Source organism: Dysidea avara, chromosome 3, assembly GCF_963678975.1.
Source record: "Dysidea avara chromosome 3, odDysAvar1.4, whole genome shotgun sequence".
Taxonomy (NCBI): domain Eukaryota; kingdom Metazoa; phylum Porifera; class Demospongiae; order Dictyoceratida; family Dysideidae; genus Dysidea; species Dysidea avara.
Genome location: NC_089274.1, coordinates 18,002,919 through 18,022,485, shown reverse-complemented (window position 1 = coordinate 18,022,485; position 19,567 = coordinate 18,002,919). Strand labels below are relative to the sequence as shown.

At 38.5% G+C, this 19,567-nt stretch overlaps 3 protein-coding genes across 5 annotated transcripts in view; 2 read left to right on the top strand and 1 right to left on the bottom strand.

The window, feature by feature from the left end:
* LOC136249866 (putative peptidyl-tRNA hydrolase PTRHD1) lies at positions 1–587 on the top strand. The gene is made up of 2 exons (XM_066041992.1): positions 1–268; positions 372–587. The coding sequence occupies exons 1-2, from the start codon at positions 68–70 to the stop codon at positions 540–542; spliced, it is 372 nt and encodes a 123-aa protein (XP_065898064.1). The 5' UTR covers positions 1–67; the 3' UTR covers positions 543–587.
* LOC136249865 (transcription elongation factor B polypeptide 3-like) lies at positions 412–8,575 on the bottom strand. Of its 3 annotated transcripts, XM_066041990.1 has the most exons (14): positions 8,439–8,567; positions 3,786–3,871; positions 3,214–3,279; positions 2,832–3,025; positions 1,706–1,929; positions 1,564–1,653; positions 1,466–1,519; positions 1,365–1,419; positions 1,277–1,319; positions 1,124–1,225; positions 993–1,071; positions 834–935; positions 740–782; positions 412–688 (listed from the first exon to the last, which is right to left on the bottom strand). In XM_066041990.1, exons 2-14 carry the CDS (start codon positions 3,837–3,839, stop codon positions 658–660), a joined length of 1,137 nt encoding a protein of 378 aa, XP_065898062.1. In that variant the 5' UTR covers positions 3,840–3,871; positions 8,439–8,567; the 3' UTR covers positions 412–657. The 3 variants fall into 3 exon arrangements, with proteins under 3 accessions (XP_065898062.1, XP_065898060.1, XP_065898063.1); XM_066041988.1 differs by lacking the exon at positions 3,786–3,871 and having other exon boundaries at positions 8,439–8,575; XM_066041991.1 differs by lacking the exon at positions 8,439–8,567 and having other exon boundaries at positions 3,786–3,883.
* Positions 8,576–8,588: 13 nt separating this feature from the next.
* LOC136249863 (solute carrier organic anion transporter family member 4C1-like) overlaps positions 8,589–19,567 on the top strand; it is a 35,818-nt gene continuing 24,839 nt past the window's right edge. Inside the window, exons 1-2 of the mRNA XM_066041987.1 lie at positions 8,589–8,607; positions 8,641–8,899. Of these exons, the coding sequence (XP_065898059.1) occupies positions 8,704–8,899 (196 nt within the window). The 5' untranslated portion in view covers positions 8,589–8,607; positions 8,641–8,703. The remainder of the gene's footprint in view (positions 8,608–8,640; positions 8,900–19,567) is intronic.

The window sequence follows — 19,567 nt, the reverse complement described above, 5'->3', positions numbered from 1 at the left end:
AATTAGAACGAACAGGTGTGCGTTAGCTAGAAATTGATAATCACCGACAGTTGAAAGACCAAGTAAAATGGCAGAAAGAGTCGCTTGTGGCCTTGTACAGTACATAGCACTAAGAGGAGATTTATTGCGAGTAGAAAAATGGCCAATTGGAGCAATAGTTGCTCAAGCATGTCACGCATCTGCAGCAGTACTGCATCAGTTTAGAGAAGACCCTAACACTCAACTTTACTTCAAGAACTTGGATAATATGCGCAAAGTCGTTGTAGAGGTGAGAACACGTATACATTCAACCCAATTTGTGGTAACTACTCTAAAGTCTAATAGAACAGTCGATTACTTTATTGTTTGCAATTATATTTATATATAAACAGGCCAAGGATGAGGCAGAATTAGTTGGAATTGCTGATGCACTTCAAGATGACAAAATGGATTTCAAATTATGGACAGAACAACCAGAAAATATAGCTACTTGTTTGGCAACAAAGCCATACGAGAAGTCAGACATACAAAAATATTTTAAGAAGTTAAAGTTATTCAAATAAATAGTATATATTAGTTTTCTTATGTACAAATTTTCAATTGTCACATTGAATGTGCTGTACAGGGATCGAGCGGTGTGGGTGGGTGGGTGGGCGAGTGGTGATATAAATGCCTTTTTCATCTCCTTGATTTTCCAAACATCATAGATCTATTAATAAACAGCAAGTCAATGAGATACACAGATTACAAGTAGACATGCCTTTCCTTGGCCATGTCACGTGCTTTCTTCATCAGCGGTGTCACTAAGGGGTCAGTAAATATGAGCAGTACATAATGAAAATGGATATAGGTACCTGATTTTGGCTGGTTTGAAGGTGTGATGAATGTGTTATTGAATGGTGTTGCAGTTCTACGACGTCTCATTCTTGTTGCCTCAGCCATTTTTACAGTGCGAACTGTATTGCAACACCACATACTACACATGATGTACAAGATAGCATACACGCACACACCTGGTTCTTGCTGAGCTTTTCTGGCACTAATATTGTCAGATATTTTTTTCAATCTATCCTCCCTTGCTTCAACTTGTTTCTGATAGGAATCAGCAAGTATATACGACTACATTTGTGTAACATTTTAGTACCATATATAAGTCTCTCCACAACTGTCCTGGTCTCGGATGGACTCCTTTAAATTCCTTCTGGCAGTGTTTGTGCCATAAACCATCGCCACGACCAAGAAAGTGCTATAAATTACAGCTATTTATGTGTGATACAAAACACTACATAACACTAACTGGATTAAAGCTTTCTAGTCTTTGAAGCTGTGCAGGTGAACACCTAAACACTTGACATATAACATACATTTAGTGTATCAAGTGTTACCTGGCTAGAACTGGCTCCATAATTCGATATGGCACTCCCTTTACTTCTTCTAATGCTACACAAGACACTGTCTATACTGTTAAAGAAAGAAAATATCTTACCATTTATGTTCGCCATTAAAACTTTTAATGCCAGTTCAAAAAGTGAAAGGACGGCTATGGAGAACAATTAAAATACAAGAATCCACATACATACACACCTTGAGATCCCGATCTCTTCCCTGAGTACACTTGTGTGCGTGACCTTTTAGAGAGTGCCACTGATTCAGTAGGAGAATCCATCATAGGAACTAGAAAGTAAACAAAATACACTATCACTGGAAACAATGGTTCCAACTTTACCTTTTCTTTTTGCAGTTGAGGCACCAGAGAATGGTTGAGGTGACAGACTTCTTCTTTCTGTAATTGGAGAGTACTTGGAAGTACTCGGTGTTTCTGGTGACAGTGAGAGGGATAATGTCGAAGATAATGGCGAAGGAGATCGTGATCTTGTTTGTGAATATGACGGCTGTTCAACACCCTCAAACATGTTGAAAGTTCTCAGACTAGATGGTGACTTCTTTACTCTACAAACCAACATACACACACACACACACTCACTCAGTCATTACAACACCTGCGTTTTTACATAGTGGAAACCTTCTTAAAAGAACAAAGGACACCTTGATAGCTAACAAGGAAGGTGGCAAGCTGATCAGCCCCAGTAATCATGGTATCAAAGGTAATGCCTCTAAAGATGGACACGGGTATCCAGAATATCACATTGCCTACTGGAAGTGCTGTCAATCATAATTTACAATACTTGTTTACTCTCTGAGCTTTAAAAGCATTTTGATTGGGCATATCAGCTAGCTACATAGTAGTAAAATATGTTGTGCCTATAACTTCTTTAGATGGTTACTATTTGAAAGCACAGCATTTGTTCAGCACAAGAAACTCACCAAAAACAATTCCATACATTTGTACACAAATCAGAACAAGAGCACTAATAACTAAAATTGTTTTGTCTAACAGTTTCTAATGTAACTTTACTTTCTGTCAACCTTAAGATCTACAATATAACCAAGAGTTCAGAGATTAAACACAGACAGACAAACAGACACATAATAGAAAAGTGTGTGTTAACAAAATAATTGCAGTATTGCATATGTAAAGATTTTTGAGGTGGAAAATTTTCATAGATTTCATAGATCACCTTTCACCTACGAAAATTTTCCTCCGAATCTAGCAATTATGCATATCATTAGCTATTGTGACTGCCTAGCTATGAAAACTTTCCTCTGAATCTTGCCATAGTTGCTCATCTACGAAAGTTTTCTACCTCGAAACTTTTTACGTATACGGTAGTGCCTCAATGTGGCCAACTGAGGTCTATTCTGTTTGCCAGTTTTTTTTATTATTATTAAATAATTACCCAACTCCCACCCAATACTTTGAAGACTAATACAACAGACACATCATGGCTCACCTTGAACGATTATACATATCGACTGGTTCCTCAGCCTCATAGTCATCACGACTCTCCTCTACCACAATTTTAGGCTTTGGCTTGTTAACATCAGTCACCAACTGTTTCCAAGAATTTACCAGTTGTAAGGCAGTAGTTCCGATGATGCCTTTGCGTTTCTTTAATGTGTTCACCGTCTTCCCAATATGAGTCTCCTACAGTAGAGCAATATACAGTAGAATTCAGTGACAACACTCTGATATGGTCAGTGTATGTATAATAACGTCAACTGTCTAATGCACACCTACTAACCTACTCTATGAGGTCAGAAACTTACTCAAAATTGACTAGGATAGACAAGTTTCATTGTACCAAGCATGATCTACATACGGATATTACATACCTTCAAGATACTTAGAGTCATTGGAAATGAATTTAGCTGATGCAAAATATCCAGGATGTCATTATCCTGGAACAAAACAACATGTACTAGAGTTACAAACAAAATGAAATAAAGTATTACATGTTTGAGCATGAAAACTGAACCTGTAATATGGAAATTTCAGGATTGACAAGGCATTCTTATTTTCCAGGTCAGTTGATGCACTAACAGCCCGTTCACACTACCCTCACATTATCAACTCAGGTTACTAAACTTAGAATGGCTCTTGTACACTCTTCTATATCTAACACAACTCAGCACCGAATAATAACAAAAGTAAAATGTATAATAAGCTTTTGATTAGACACTTAATAAAACAGTACTGAAAACAAAGTAAAGAACCAGCTGAAATGAGCTGTACAATGCTGTGTTTAAGCCACTGGGTTCTTTTTAGGCCAGGAATATCAACTCATCATTAGCAAAACTGTCACAGAGCCTACCAGAAGCATAGTGTGAAGTAGTCACATTGTAGAATACTTTTAGAACATAGTTAAGCATACTGGAATACATTCACATTGTATCGGCCAGCCCACTTTGTCTTGTATTGGGCTGACTGATTCCACTGCTATGTATTCAAACCATGCCATGTTGTGAACTAGTTGGGCAGTGGTCACCCCTTCTAGAACATAGAGAGGTCACTCTAGCATTGGAGAGTTGTAACAATGGAATGTAATAAACTAGACAATGAAGTCACAAGAACGACAACAAGAATGGTGCATCCGACAACCATGCAAAGTAAGTGGCTCTCAAAAAGACTGATGTATCATGGCCAGCCATGGTTTATTTTAAATGTACCATAGCCAGCCATGGTTTAACTTAAATGTACCATGGCCAGCCAGGGTTTATAAGATATGTACCCTGAAATTTGGCTTTGAAGTTAGGTGGTTTCATGGTACATATTCTAATGATTTGTAGCATTGAGAAAAGAGAAGTAATGTAACTTTACTATATTGCACAACTACTTATGGTGGTGTGGCCTCTATTACACATCCCAGACAATTAGGCACCACAAATATTTTACTATGATACATGCTTCCTTGTCCGGATTACTCCGTATTTTGATTAGTTACCAAGATGGCTGAAATACACAGGTGATCACTTTAGTTTTCCTGTAGTGCAGTTTTTTTATTCTTAAAGTGCAGCTAACAGCTACTGTTCTGGGTAAGAATACTTTAACACTAATAGCAGTACTCACACGCGCAGTTGTATGGCTTCTCGTAACTTAGCGTTTTATAGAATAGTGTAGAGAGGCTTTCTGTTTGTTTGTAGCGAGCAAAAAGGCTTTTGATAGCTGGCCATGCAAACTAATAGATTCATAGAGCGTTTGTGCCCATTATTACTGAATATGGAAGGCAAATCAGCAACCGATCGCGATCACCAATCCGATTATTGGTACATCTCTAGTCCAGTGTCTGATGTTGTAGAGACTGACAAAGATTCCTCATTACTAGTGTCCGCCATCTTTACTGTAATTTCGATGTTTCGAATTCAATAATTCCTTCGAACGAAGTCGAATTGAATACAAATTCGAATATTCGGTATATTCGTTTTAGCCCTATCATAAATAATTGAGCAAAGATTATACAGTACAAGATGAGGATGTTAGGGATGAGTACAGACTGTATTTACTGCCAACTGATGAATATCACAGGAGTGTCTGACATTCACAGATATATGCGTGTATTTGCTGAACTCTCCAAGTTCTTACACAAAGGAGGCGCTGAAAGCATTCAAAAGCACAGAAGGGTATGCGTATTTTGCAGCTGGATTAGTAGAGGAAGTGCTTCTTACCAAGCTATCAGATAACACATTGTTGATGACAGCAAAAGTAGTGTAGATGTGTCAATAAATGAATAGCTAAAATAAACTCTCTGAATAGGTTATATAAACACAGCCAAAACATGAGTAGTCCACCTCTAAGACCATGGGTTGGATGCAGGGATGATGGAAAAATAGTGTACACACTGCAATTACGTGGCTGGTGCTGGCGAAGCACGCTCACACATTGATGCATTACATAATTTGGATTGAATACGAAAGCAACAGGAAACAGCTATCACATTCCGATGGCTTGACACTACTGGACCGGTATGCACCAATATTAATTGCGCTCAAGTTTATCTGCTTGTTTTCTGTAGACCACATTTTGCACTGTTGTAGAGATCCAGTTTGTTAAACCAAAATGTTCAAAGAAGATGTTTCCTGATCATTTTAGCAGTAAATGATGGACCACCACATCATCAACAGCTGCACAGCTCATACAGCAATAACACTGGAATGCTTCTTTAATGGCTTATCCCTTGTTAATCCTTCAGCTTCCATTCGGTCAACTGTATTACAGTATTCGGATAGGTTTGTTGTTTGCGAGAGTTACCAACCTGCCTATCCACATTGTACAGTGCAAAATATTTAGATATACTTTATCAGAGCTATAATTTAAATGCACAGAGGTTTATGACTCACTGAATGTTGATGCTGAACAAGCCTCAAAACTTGAGTAACGTACTAGAAAGCAGGCCAACTCCAAATTACGGTTTCGATAGGGCTGGTAGAGTCACTGCATCACGGTTTAAAGCCACAGCATCTAGAAATGTGGCACAATCTTCACAGTCACTTGTAAAAGCAGTTTGTTATCATGAATCTCTAAAAGTTCTGCTACTTGGTAAGTTCAAGCTATTATTTTGACCATGTTTATTTGTGTGGGGATGTGAGCATGAATCTGAAGCAAGGCTCAATTTGTGTTTCGCCTGAGCACAGTAACTTTGGAATCAGTACTTGTGGGTTGTTTATCCCCTGTTTCTCTTAGTGCATCATCCCTGGATGGGATTATATCGTGTGATTACCATGGAATTGGAACCTTGGAAATCCCATGTCCTTCCTACTCCAGTGACTAAATCCTTGAACATGATATTGATGGTGATAGCTTTAAACTAAAGGAAGATAGTGCGCATTACTATCAAGTACAGGCACAGCTGAACATCTGTGATCTATAATTTGTTGTGTGAACACCCCCATGGAATAATTTAGAATACCTCTTTCCCCAGTGGGAGTCGGTGTTGTAATATCCTTTGCTTCAGCAATTTTATGCCACATTCAACATGTATATGGAAATACGATATTTCACGTGATCAGTCAATCTCACATCTACTCAGCTGCTTCCTTCTGGGTGTATCCATTCACTGGACTGAACTACTGGACTGGACTACAGGACTCAAACTCTTTTTTTTTTTGGTTTTCTTGCCTTTTATACACCACTTCATTTCTTTGGTAAATGGTGGAGTTTTCTCCCTTGGGGCGTAATGCCAGTTGTTAGAATTTTAATGGTAGTTGTTTGTAGTTGCTCCATGTTTGACAACGAGCTTTCAAATCAGATGGCTGGTCAATAAAGATTTTGGTGCAATCAATAATACATTTGCTGAATAATACCCATTGGCATAGTTTTCCTTAGTTCATCACGACATTGCCATTGAATCAGAGGACCTAGCTTATGACCTATGCATGACATCCATTTTAAAAACATTCCGGAAATGATTGATTTGTGAAACACTGAATAGATACACCAAGTCATTATTTTCAAGATTCAGATGTAGTTTTATTAAAACCATGACTATTTGTTGAAAATGGTTTAAGCTTCTCTCAATTGATTTCACTCCTGGCAACAAAAAGTTTAACAATAAAAGTAGAATGGGGTAAATTTGTTATTCTGTATAATATTTCACTTTTTTGTCATCACTCATGTTTGCTGGTTGAATGGTAATGTCTGTGGCTGATGGGCAGTAATAAACACAACATCTTCTGTTTGACATTCCTTGTCAACCGTCAATATTGGCACTGTCTTATTTGTTGCTTGATCATTGTAATTCTGAAGTTCACTAACATTCTGGGCCTCTCCATTCATATTTTTAAAATTTTTATTTTAATTTCCATTCTGATGTTCGCTAGCATTCTGGGCCTCTTCATTATCATTCGAAACTTGCTCATTTTCAAGTCAATTGCTCAGTTTCATTCCGTGATTCATCTTTCCTCACATACTCCTTGTCTAATTGTGACAATGCTGCTCTTAACCTTTTGATTTTCATATTTTGAGAATAATTTTGTACTTCTCCAACTGCCTTTGTCATTTAGCTCTGTTGATTTGACGAACCTAAAAATTGTAGTTATGTAGTCAGGATGAAATTGATCATCACTCTTCTCCCCTACTGCATGAGAATGAAGCATATGGAGAATTGTGATAGTGTAGTCTTATCTGAAATAAAAATGAGTACAACACACCAAGGAAGACTTGGACAGCGACTAGTTTTCAATGCTAATGGCAGCTATCCATGCAGCTCGTCAAATTTTATCAGCAGGAAAAGCATAGAAATGTACCCTATTGCCTTTCGGGTGATGATTTTTACACTCAGGAACACTGCAAGACTTAGGCATTCTTTAACCTCTCCAGATTAACAAGATTCACCACGAAACACTTGCCACTACAAATGGCACACGTGTTCAGGTTTTGTGGGGCCCGCATTTTATTACGAACGCTGCGCACCTCATTCTATTGTTATTGTTAATTAGCAAAGCCCACCAGGGGCAACACACTAATGAGTATTACAATCAAATACATATATATATATATATATATATTGGTTAGTGTTCTTAAATCTACCCCTAACATTCTAACCTCTTCCGAGGCCACCCCTGTAAGTCTATACAGCCAGCAACCAGGGCTGACTACTCTTTTTCCATCAACGGTTAGTATGTGGAACAGACTACCAACACCAGGACAAGGAAGTGTCATGTAGGTACACGCTGTAGGTAGATCTGCAACCACGGTCGAAGTCTTTACTTGCCAAAATTTCACTGTGACCTGTGACTAAGAGCCTTTTTCAATGTTTGGCCTGTGACTTAGCAATGATATTTCAATTGTGGGTTGGAAATTTTATCCTTGACTGTTGACTTTGCACGGATTTGGTGGCCTTGACCTGTGACTTAGGAGTTCGACCGCAGTCGCAGATCTACCTACAGTGAGTGCCTGTGTGTCAAGAATCTTTTAACCAATTTAAGAACAATCTCTAAAGTCAACAATAATAATAGGGGTTACATCCCATTAAGGTGAAATTTACGGAGTTACGCCAGGCACTAAAGTTGCCTTCACTGAAACCTTCACACTATAAACAGTTACATTTCCATAAGACTCTCACCCTGCCTTCTTTTTCAGCGAGGCGTTCTAGCTGCTTTTTAAATTTATTCACCGACATCAAAAGTCACAACAAATCATTGGAGGCTGATCTTCTATTATTCCATATAACGCCTACCATCCGGAATCAACCTCATACACGGAATCCGGATATTACTTATTAGTGAGTTATTAGTATTCTTTGGTGGGTGTTGTTGATATCCGAGTTTATATCCCCTCCGCTCGATCACACCACACCTTTGGTGATTGGTGTTACTTTCTCTTGAGACATGGAGGATAGAAAGCAGGACAGAAAGGATGGTTCAGCGAATTTATACACGCATAGTAATGGCGATCAGGATCAGTGTACTCCCGGCTGTGGATTAGGTCCTTGGCGACCTCGTTGTTTGCAAATTTTCGCGAAGCCGATAATTTCCTTGATCCTACTAAATATCTATTGCATACTGGAGGGAGCTATTGTGACTGGTAAGGCAATACTGTGCGAGGTACGCCCCGGCGAGGTATAAAAATATATCAAGACACACGGTAGTGTGTCGTGCGGCCCAAGAAGCCGGCGCGTAACACCCGTGAGTATATTGACAGGAAGAAAGAAAACGCAATTTTCGCACCTCCGTAGCTCTGTGGTGCCTTGATGAAACAAGACGATTTTTGCTGTGGACACTCCCTCCACCTTCAGCACTCCACATTCCAAATTTGAGCGAAATCGCTTCAAGCGTTCCCGAGATATGCGACTTCAAAAATTGGCTCAGTTTCTTCGTTTTTTTTTTCTTGTTTTTCTTCCTCTTTTCGCACACTTACAAAAACTGCTATAAAACGCGAACGCGTTATCCGATCGCCTTGAAATTTGGCACACAGAAGGGGGGTATAAAGGCGCATCTCTGTACCAACTTTGGCTGGAATACGATAAACAGGCAAAGAGTTATGAGCGATTATTCACGAAAAATAACACCAATATGTTGTCACGCCTACAGGGTAAACCGCGTATGGGAAGAAGCTGAAAATCGGTGGGTGAATAGGTTAACTATTGAACCTCAAACCTTTTGTGGTTTGAAAGAAATCGAGCTAAAAACCAGGAAGATACAGCGAAAAAACCAACAGTGTGTAACAATTACGCAATCGAGATCAGCTAATAAAAAACGACTGCTTGCCACGCCTACCAGGTAAACCGCTTGGGGTAATGCTTTGAAAATTGCTGTACAGATGGAGTTATCATCTTAGAAAGGCTCTTCAATGGCGTAGAAGAATCAGACTTAAAGCCACGGAGTTATAACACGAAATCCAACTTGGTGTAGCAAGTGCGAGATCGAGATACTCTAATAGAGCAGTCATCCTAATAGAGCAGTCACCCGAAGAGAATTCAAGAGATCAGCTAGAAACAAGTAACCTGTATAGAGATCAGCTACAAACAAGTCACCCTGTAGAGAGATCAGCCACAAACAATTCACCCTGTAGAGAGATCAGCTAGAAGAAGTTACCTTGTAGGGAATTCATGCAACTATAGAAAGAGATAATTCAGCTAGAAGAAATCACCTTGTAGAGTTCAGCTACAAAGAAACCACAATGTAGAGAGTTCAGCTACAAACAAATCACCCTGTAGAGAGATCAGCTAGAAGAAGTTAACTTGTAGAGAGTTCAGCTACAAAGAAACCATCATGTAGAGAGTTCAGCTGCAAACAAATCACCTGTAGAGAGTTCAGCTACAAAGAAATCTCCCTGTAGAGAGATCAGCTAGGAGAAGTTTCCTTGTAGAGAGTTCAGTTACAAAGAAACCACCATGTAGAGAATTCGTTTACAAACTAGTGACCCTGTAGAGACATCAGCTAGAAGAAGTTACCTTGTAAAGAGTTCAGCTACAAAGAAACCATTCTGTAAAGATCTCAGCTGCAAAAAAAATCACCTGCACAGAGTTCCATTACAAACAAATCACCCTATGGAAAGATCAGCTAGAAGAAGTTACCTCGTAGAGAGTTCAGTTACAAAGAAACCACCATGTAGAGAATTCATTTACAAACTAGTGACCCTGTAGAGACATCAGCTAGAAGAAGTTACCTTGTAAAGAGTTCAGCTACATAGAAACCATTCTGTAAAGAGCTCAGCTGCAAACAAATCACCTGTACAGAATTCAGCTACAAACAAATCACCCTGTAGAGAGATCAGTTAGAAGAAGTTACCTGGTTGATAGTTCAGCTACAAGCAAATCATCCTGTAGAGAGATCAGCTAGAAAAAGTTACCTTGTAGAGAGTTCAGTTACAAAGAAACCACCATGTAGAGAATTCGTTTACAAACTAGTGACCCTGTAGAGACATCAGCTAGAAGAAGTTACCTTGTAAAGAGTTCAGCTACAAAGAAACCATTCTGTAAAGAGCTCAGCTGCAAAAAATATCACCTTTACAGAATTCCACTACAAACAAATCACCCTATAGAAAGATCAGCTAGAAGAAGTTACCTCGTAGAGAGTTCAGTTACAAAGAAACCACCATGTAGAGAATTCATTTACAAACTAGTGACCCTGTAGAGACATCAGCTAGAAGAAATTACCTTGTAAAGAGTTCAGCTACATAGAAACCATTCTGTAAAGAGCTCAGCTGCAAACAAATCACCTGTACAGAATTCAGCTACAAACAAATCACCCTGTAGAGAGATCAGCTAGAAGAAGTTACCTTGTAGAGAGTTCAGCTACAAAGAAACCATCATGTGGAGAGTTCAGCTGCAAACAAATCACCTGTAGAGAGTTCAGCCACAAACAAATCACCCTGTAGAAAGATCAGCTAGAAGAAGTTACCTTGTAGAGAGTTCAGTTACAAAGAAACCACCATGTAGAAAGTTCAGCTACAAACTAGTGACCTTGTGGAGACATCAGCTAGAAGAAACTACCTTGTAGAGAGCTCAGCTACAAAGAAACCATTCTGTAAAGAGCTCAGCTGCAAACAAATCACCTGTACAGAATTCAGCTACAAACAAATCACCCTGTAGAAAGATCAGCTAGAAGAAGTCACCTTGTAGAGAGTTCAGCTACAAAGAAACCACCATGTAGGGAGTTCAGCTAGAAGAAGTTACCTTGTAGAGAGTTCAGCTACAAAGAAACCATCATGAAGAGAGTTCAGCTGCAAACAAATCTCCTTGTAGAGAGTTCAGTTAGAAGAAGTTACCTTGTAGAGAGTTCAGCTACAAAGAAAGCATTCTGTAAAGAGCTCAGCTGCAAACAAATCACCTGTACAGAATTCAGCTACAAACAAATCACCCTGTAGAGAGATCAGCTAGAAGAAATTATCTTGTAGATAGTTCAGCTACAAACAAATCACCCTGTAGAGAGATCAGCTAGAAGAAGTTACCTTGTAGAGAGTTCAGCTACAAATTTAAAGAAACCATCATGTGGAGAGTTCAGCTGCAAACAAATCACCTGTAGAGAGTTCAGCTACAAAGAAACCACCATGTAGGGCGTTCAGCTAGAAGAAGTTACCTTGTAGAGAGTTCAGCTACAAAGAAACCATCATGAAGAGAGTTCAGCTGCAAACAAATCTCTCTGTAGAGAGTTCAGTTAGAAGAAGTTACCTTGTAGAGAGTTTAGCTACAAAGAAACCATCATGAAGAGAGTTCAGCTACAAACAAATCACCCTGTAGAGAGATCAGCTAGAAGAAGTCACCTTGTAGAGAGTTCAGCTACAAAGAAACCACCATATAGAGAGTTCAGCTGCAAACAAATCACCCTGTAGAAAAATCAGCTACAAACAAATCACCCTGTAGAAAGATCAGCTAGAAGAAGTCACCTTGTAGAGAGTTCAGCTACAAAGAAACCATCATGAAGAAAGTTCAGCTGCAAACAAATCTCCCTGTAGAGAGTTCAGTTAGAAGAAGTTACCTTGTAGAGAGTTCAGCTACAAAGAAACCATTCTGTAAAAAACTCAGCTGCAAACAATCACCTGTATAGAATTCAGCTACAAACAAATCACCCTGTAGAGAGATCAGCTAGAAGAAATTACCTTGTAGAGAGTTCAGCTACAGTAAAAAGAAACCACCATGTAGAGAGTTCAGCTGCAAAGAAATCACCCTGTAGAAAATTCTGCCACAAACAAATTGCCCTGTAGAAAGATCAGTTAGAAGAAGTTATCTTGTAGAGAGTTCAGCTACAAAGAAACCACCATGTAGAGAGTTCAGCTAGAAGAAATTACCTTGTAGAGAGTTCAGCTACAAAGAAACCATCATCTAGATAGTTCAGCTGCAAACAAATCACCTGTAGAGAGTTCAGCTACAAACAAATCTCCCTGTAGAGAGATCAGTTAGAAGAAGTTACCTAGTAGAGAGTTCAGCTACAAAGAAACCATTCTGTAAAGAGCTCAGCAGCAAAAAAATCACCTGTACAGAATCCAGCTACAAATAAATCACCCTGTAGAGAGAACAGCTAGAAGAAGTTACCTTGAAGAGTGTTCAGTTACAAAGAAACCACCATGGACAGTTCTGTAATAAATATATGTATTATATATATAATTTGTACATTTACTGATAAAATCAGAAATATTTAAGGTACATCTGCTTCATCTTTTCTTCTTCCTGTGGTAAAGAAAAAAGATAGGTTAAAAAGTCCCAAAGCAGACCATAGGCCGGCTTTGGTGTATACAAATACAAAAAGAAGTGAAATCTAATCCAAAACAGCCAAGCTGTAAAAAAAGTGTGCGGCCCTCAAAAAGGCTATGGTGAAAAAAGATGTGAAATCCAAGGTGGCGGCCAAGAAATGGCTGTGATGGTAGGTTAATGGTAAAAATTTTAATAACGGCAATTCAGGTGAATTTTGTGCCAATTGACCAAGCGGCACCAAATTCACCTGAATTGTTGTTATTAAAAATTTTACCATTAACCTACCATCACAGCCATTTTTTGGCCGCCACCTTGGATTTCACAACTTTTTTCACCATAGCCTTTTTGAGGGCCGCACACTTTTTTTACAGCTTGGCTGTTTTGGATTAGATAAAGTAGCTACTACATGATTTATTAATTATACCGAACTGTTATCTCCCATTTAAATCTACTGTATTACGGACCCGACACTCACACAACTTTAAACTAGTACCTTACCAACCAAGAACTGATGTATATAAATATTCCTTCCTCCCAAGAACTGTACCAGAATGGAATAGATTAGATGATGAGATTATTGAGACTGACTGTGTTGAAGAATTTAAGCAAAAATTAGCCCCTTCTATGTATATAGTTAAGTAACTTATCGTAATTGTATATATTTTTATAGTTTATTATTGTAATTGTACATATGTATATAATTAAGTAATTGTACATACTTATATAGTTAAGTAACTATGAAATTGTACACATGTAATTGTACATCAGCATTATACCCCTGGAGGGTCCTGCTGATTAACAATAAATAAATAAATAAATAAGGCTAAGTTATTAAGTACATAGCTAGTAATAAGTATATAGGTAGTAGTTTAATAGGTGTATATTGTTACAGCAATATCTAAGTTACTTTTGTATAATGGTCGAGTTAATTATTATTTTTAAATCACTGAGCCAATTAAATTTCCCACAGAAGGTATATTGGGTTGCCATTTTAAGGTGTGGTCATGTTAACCTTTCCGTGACATGCTCCGAGTTTTGTTGGTCAAGAAATGTATTATGGCTAAGGCCCCTATTTGGTGATTATTAGTTTCTCATCCAGCCTTTCTAATTATTATGATGCGGGCGGGAGGGTATTACCATTATGCCATTATTTTATAATATTAACACACTGATGTACAGACCTTGTCCAAATTGTCTTTCTTTCTTACTACAAACGTTTCCTTCACCAGCTGATTCTACTTTTTGTGATCACCAACTGTTTTTCGACAGTCAACTGAAAGCCTGCTTTGATGAAGTCGATAGAACACGATTGCAACTGGTACTGCAGCAATTTGCTAAGGAAAACAACAGTTCTCCTGGCAATATATAGCGCATTGTAGCGTTCATTAACAAAAAATTATATCAGTTTGGTATCACGTGTTCTTCTGGGCATGCACAGAGTAAATAATGGCTTACCATGCGGTAGCTTAAGAAGGATGCGGGTGGTGGATGAGAAACTAATAATCACCAAATAGGGGCCTAATGGCGGGGCCTAATGGCGGTGTCAAACATTTTGCTTAGTTTTAGCGTGCTAACTATCCTCAGCTCTTAGGCCAACATAGAAAATAATCTATATATTTTAATCAATTGTATCTGTACATGTACGCTACACTCAATTCTGAGTCCTGCACATTATAAATAAAATAATAAGATTATTCCTTGTTTCCTGTCACCTAGCAATCAGGTAGTGAGGGTGGGCAGTTATTATTATTAATAAATATAATTTCATTATTTTGGTGAACCTTCAAAATGGTGCAATACACTGTCCACTAGCCACCGTGTTTCAAGCAACAGGCTAGGTGTTTCAAAGGACTGGCTTTTCATATGTGTCACAGACAACAACAAAGCACTTTCCAAACTTTTTGGAGGAGTTTGTAGCTACGTAGTAAAATGCCTCCCACTAGATAAGTAATGGTTTTGATTGCTGTAGTAAGCTAGCTGAGTGTTATATTAGAGTTGATAGCTGCTCTATTAGAGTATCTTGATCTTTGACACAAATTATTTGTATTTCTAAATAAATTTAATAGGAAAACTGGCATGCAGGCGGGTGATGTGGGAAACAAGGAATTAATAAATGTTGGCCTTAGTATGGCAAGTATGTTGGCAAAATTCTAATGATTCTTGTACTTTTATGGCTGCTCATTATGTAAAAGTATGGTATCAAGTTTTGCTACCCCCTATTATAAAAACTCAAGATTCGTGATTTCGTAGGGTAGGAATCATCCTTTTGCCTTACACCATGGATATATGTTATAGAACAAACCTTACAATCACAACATTCAGGAAAGTCATATTCACGAATGGCCAGGCAAGAAAATGCCTATGCAGTTGTGTTAAACCCATGAAGATACGCTTGTAGTTCAGTGAAAAGTGCTAAGAGCTCGAGTTAGTTCGATTGCTAGCAACATTGTTAGGCACATGTTCAATAGATATTATGTTCAATTAATGACATAATTAATTATACAAAGAGAAACGGGCGAACTCAGAATTGTTACATCATAACTTCATGATACGCCCTTCTACAGGGATATATGAGAGTAGGATACTCTCCTTAGTATATATATTATCTAATCCAAAACAGCCAAGCTGTAAAAAAAGTGTGCGGCCCTCAGAAAGGCTATGGTGAAAAAAGATGTGAAATCCAAGGTGGTGGCCAAGAAATGGCTGTGATGGTAGGTTAATGGTAAAAATTTTAATAATGACAATTCAGGTGAATTTTGTACCGCTTGATTTTAATAACGACAATTCAGGTGCCACTTGGTCTTGGCACAAAATTCACCTGAATTGTTGTTATTAAATTTTTTACCATTAACCTACCATCACAGCCATTTCTTGGCCGCCACCTTGGATTTCACATCTTTTTTCACTATAGCCTTTCTGAGGGTCACACTCTTTTTTTACAGCTTGGCTGTTTTGGATTAGATTTCACTTCTTTTTGTATTTGTATACCCCCTTTTTGTATTTGTATACCCCCATAGCCGGCCTATGGCCAGCTTTAGGGCTTTTTTAACCTTTAATTTTTTCTTTACCACAGGAAGAAGAACAAGATGAAACAGATTTTAAATACTTTAACTAATTCAGATTTATCAGTAATTGTACAAATTATATATATATATATATATATATCAAGACACATGGTAGTGTCTCGTGCGGCCCAAGAAGCCGGCGCGCAACACCCGTGAGTATATTGACAGGAAGAACAAAAATGCAATTTTTGCACCTCCGTAGCTCTGTGCTGCCTTGATGAAACAAGACGATTTTTACTGTGGACACGCCCTCCAACTTCAGCACTCCACATTCCAAATTTGAGTGCAATCGCTTCAAGCGTTCTCAAGATATGCGACTTCACAAATTGGCTTAGTTTCTTCGTTTTTTTTCTTATTTTTCTTCCTCTTTTCGCACACTTACAAAAACTGCTATAAAATGCGAACGCCATATCCGATTGCTTTGAAATTTGGCACACAGAAGGGGCGCATCTCAGTACCAACTTTGGCTGGAATACGATAAGCAGGCAAAGAGTTATGAGCGATTATTCACGAAAAATAACACCAATATGTTGTCACGCCTACAGGGTAAACCGTGTATGGGAAGAAGCTGAAAATCGGTGGGTGAATAGGTTAACTATTGAACCTCAAACCTTTTGTGGTTTGAAAGAAATCGAGCTAAAAACCAGGAAGATACAACGAAAAAACCAACAGTGTGTAACAATTATGCAATCGAGATTAGCTAATAAAAAACGACTGCTTGCCACGCCTACCAGATAAACCGCTTGGAGTAATGCTTTGAAAATGTATAGATGGACTAATCATCTTAGAAAGGGTGTAGAAGAATCAGACATAAAGCCACGGAGTTATAACACGAAATCCAACTTGGTGTAGCAAGTGCGAGATCGAGATACTCTAATAGAGCAGTCATCCTAATAGAGCAGTCACCCTGAAGAGAATTCAAGAGATCAGCTAGAAACAAGTAACCTGTATAGAGATCAGCTACAAACAAGTCACCCTGTAGAGAGATCAGCTACAAACAATTCAGCCTGTAGAGAGATCAGCTAGAAGGAGTTACCTTGTGGGGAGTTCATGCAACTATGGAAAGAGATAGTTCAGCTAGAAGAAATCACCTCGTAGAGTTCAGCTACAAAGAAACCACCATGTAGAGAGTTCAGCTACAAACAAATCAACCTGTAGAGAGATCAGCTAGAAGAAGTTACCTCGCAGAGAGTTCAGCTACAAAGAAACCATCATGTAGAGAGTTCAGCTACAAACAAATCGCCCTGTAGAGAGATCAGCTAGAAGAAGTTACCTTGTAGAGAGAAAGAAACCATCATGTAGAGAGTTCAGCTGCAAACAAATCACCCGTAGAGAGTTCAGCTACAAACAAATCTCCCTGTAGAGAGATCAGCTAGAAGAAGTTTCCTTGTAGAGAGTACTCGCATACTCGAAGTATACGGAACATAAATAAAACTGGACGTATAAATTTACGAGGCAACTGGACTAAATGTTAAAAAGCAGCCCTATGAGGTACTCTTATGTATTAACGAAGGTTTAGAATTGGTTGCTAATGTTTTTCAAAGCTTTCTAGCGAGATATTTAGAGAGAAACTTCGCTAAGAGGGTGGTTTTACTCGTACCCATGCCTGATACGGACATTGGCATAACAGCCTTACTGTTAAAGCTTCGGAGCTCAAACCCCCGACACAACATTGCTGTGAACTGCTTAACAACAAGACGTGTTCAGTTACAAAATCGTGCTACGTGTTTAGTAGAAATCTCGACTTCAATATCACCGTACATTTCCAATGGCAAAATTGAAGTTGAGGTTTCTGCTGAACAAGCAGCCCGATTTTGTAATTGAGCACGTCTTGTTGTTAACCAGTTCACACCAATGTTGTGTCGGGAGTTTGAGCTCCGAAGCTTTAACAGTGAGGCTGTTATGCCAATGTCTGTATCAGGCATGAGTACGAGCAAAACCACCCTCTTATTGAATTTTCTCGCTAAATATGTCGCTAGAAAGCTTTTAAAAACATTAACAACTAATCCTAAACCTTCTTTAATATATAAGAGTACCTGACAGAGCTGCTTTTTCACATTTTGTCTATTGACTGCCAAGTTTTATACGTCCAGTCATGGTCCAGTTTCGTAAATTTTTGTGACACATGAAAAATCCATAAATATTCCCAATTCACAAATTCCCCTATACGGTAATAGTTTTTTATTCATAAAAATTGATTGCATAATTTTGACACAGGTTGGGTTTAGTGTCATATCTCCATGGTCTTTATCCCGATTCCTTTCAAACCACAAAAAGGCACTCCTACGATGGTTACTCCATCTACATATCAATTTTCAACCGATTCCTCCAAGGGGTTTACCCTGTAGGCGTGACAGACCTTTGACCTTATTTTACGCAAATAATTGGTCATAACTCTGTGAATGTTCATCGGATTCCTACCAAAGTTGGTACTGAGCTCCGCCTTAATGAGCCCTTTACATGTGCCACATTTCAGCCCGATCCAAGCACGCATTTGAGTTTTATGGCAGATTTTGTGAAGTGTGCGAAATGAAGAAGAAAAAACGAAGAAATTAAAATGAAATTTTGTTCGCTCATATCTCGGAAGTGGCTGGAGCGATTTTCTTCAAATTTGGTATGTATACTCCCCTAACTGGCCGGAGCTTCTCTAGCAAATTTGGGTCCAATCGGATTAGGGATCACAGAGCTACATAGGTGTGAAAATTGCATTTTCTTTCTTCCTGTTAATATACTCATGGTGTGGCGCGCTGGCTTCTTGGACAGCACGACACACTACCATGTGTCTTGATTATGAACTCTTGGTATGAGTTCACACACATGAGTGCAATTAGGGAATAACTGTACGAGTAATAGTCAAAATTGCACTTAAAATGAGGTGAAGCCAGAGTGTAATTTGGCTGTCGTGTACAATTATTCCCTATTTGTATGAAAATGTGTGATTGCCTACTAATTACATAGTGACCACTTTACTTCAACACTTAAAGACTTCTGGATCTCATTGGCTTCTCATCAAGACTCACAGTAGTGAGTCACACGGCCAAGAAACTACGAAGCACATGCCCAATTAAAAGGCGTGCGGCCACTACTATGAGTTATTTACGTGTAGGGACGGTTTCACAATATTAGCCCTGGATTATGCAACATCTCTCAATGCATTTGTATTGCGTTATGTGTTAAAAAAATCTTTAAGAGTTGTCATCATCGTCTTGCGACCTTGCTAAAATATAAAAATAGACGTATTTACACATATTTCACTTTATTTCTCTACCTTATGTACACTTACCGTCACGTTATACTAGTCAACATAGCTGTGTTTATACAGTCTGTATAGCACTGACATTATCTAATTCTGGTTTGTTCATTCACGTATTTTCTTCGATCAAACCTCTAATCCCTACAGTAACTTTTAAAGACACGATGTGTACACAAGCCCTATTGTCTGATAAACAAGTTGTGAAAGCGTGCAGAACCTGAAGTTCCCTAGGGAAAGCGTTT

Coding starts and splice junctions, on each gene's coding strand:
- LOC136249865 (XM_066041988.1), bottom strand. CDS start 8,495: ATGTCGGTGAATAAATTTAAAAAGCAGCTAGAACGCCTCGCTGAAAAA. Junction 783..833: donor TTCAAACCAGCCAAAATCAG/GTACCTATATCC, acceptor CTGACCCCTTAG/TGACACCGCTGATGAAGAAA. Junction 689..739: donor CGTGACATGGCCAAGGAAAG/GCATGTCTACTT, acceptor GTTTATTAATAG/ATCTATGATGTTTGGAAAAT.
- LOC136249866 (XM_066041992.1), top strand. CDS start 68: ATGGCAGAAAGAGTCGCTTGTGGCCTTGTACAGTACATAGCACTAAGA. Junction 269..371: donor TGCGCAAAGTCGTTGTAGAG/GTGAGAACACGT, acceptor ATATATAAACAG/GCCAAGGATGAGGCAGAATT.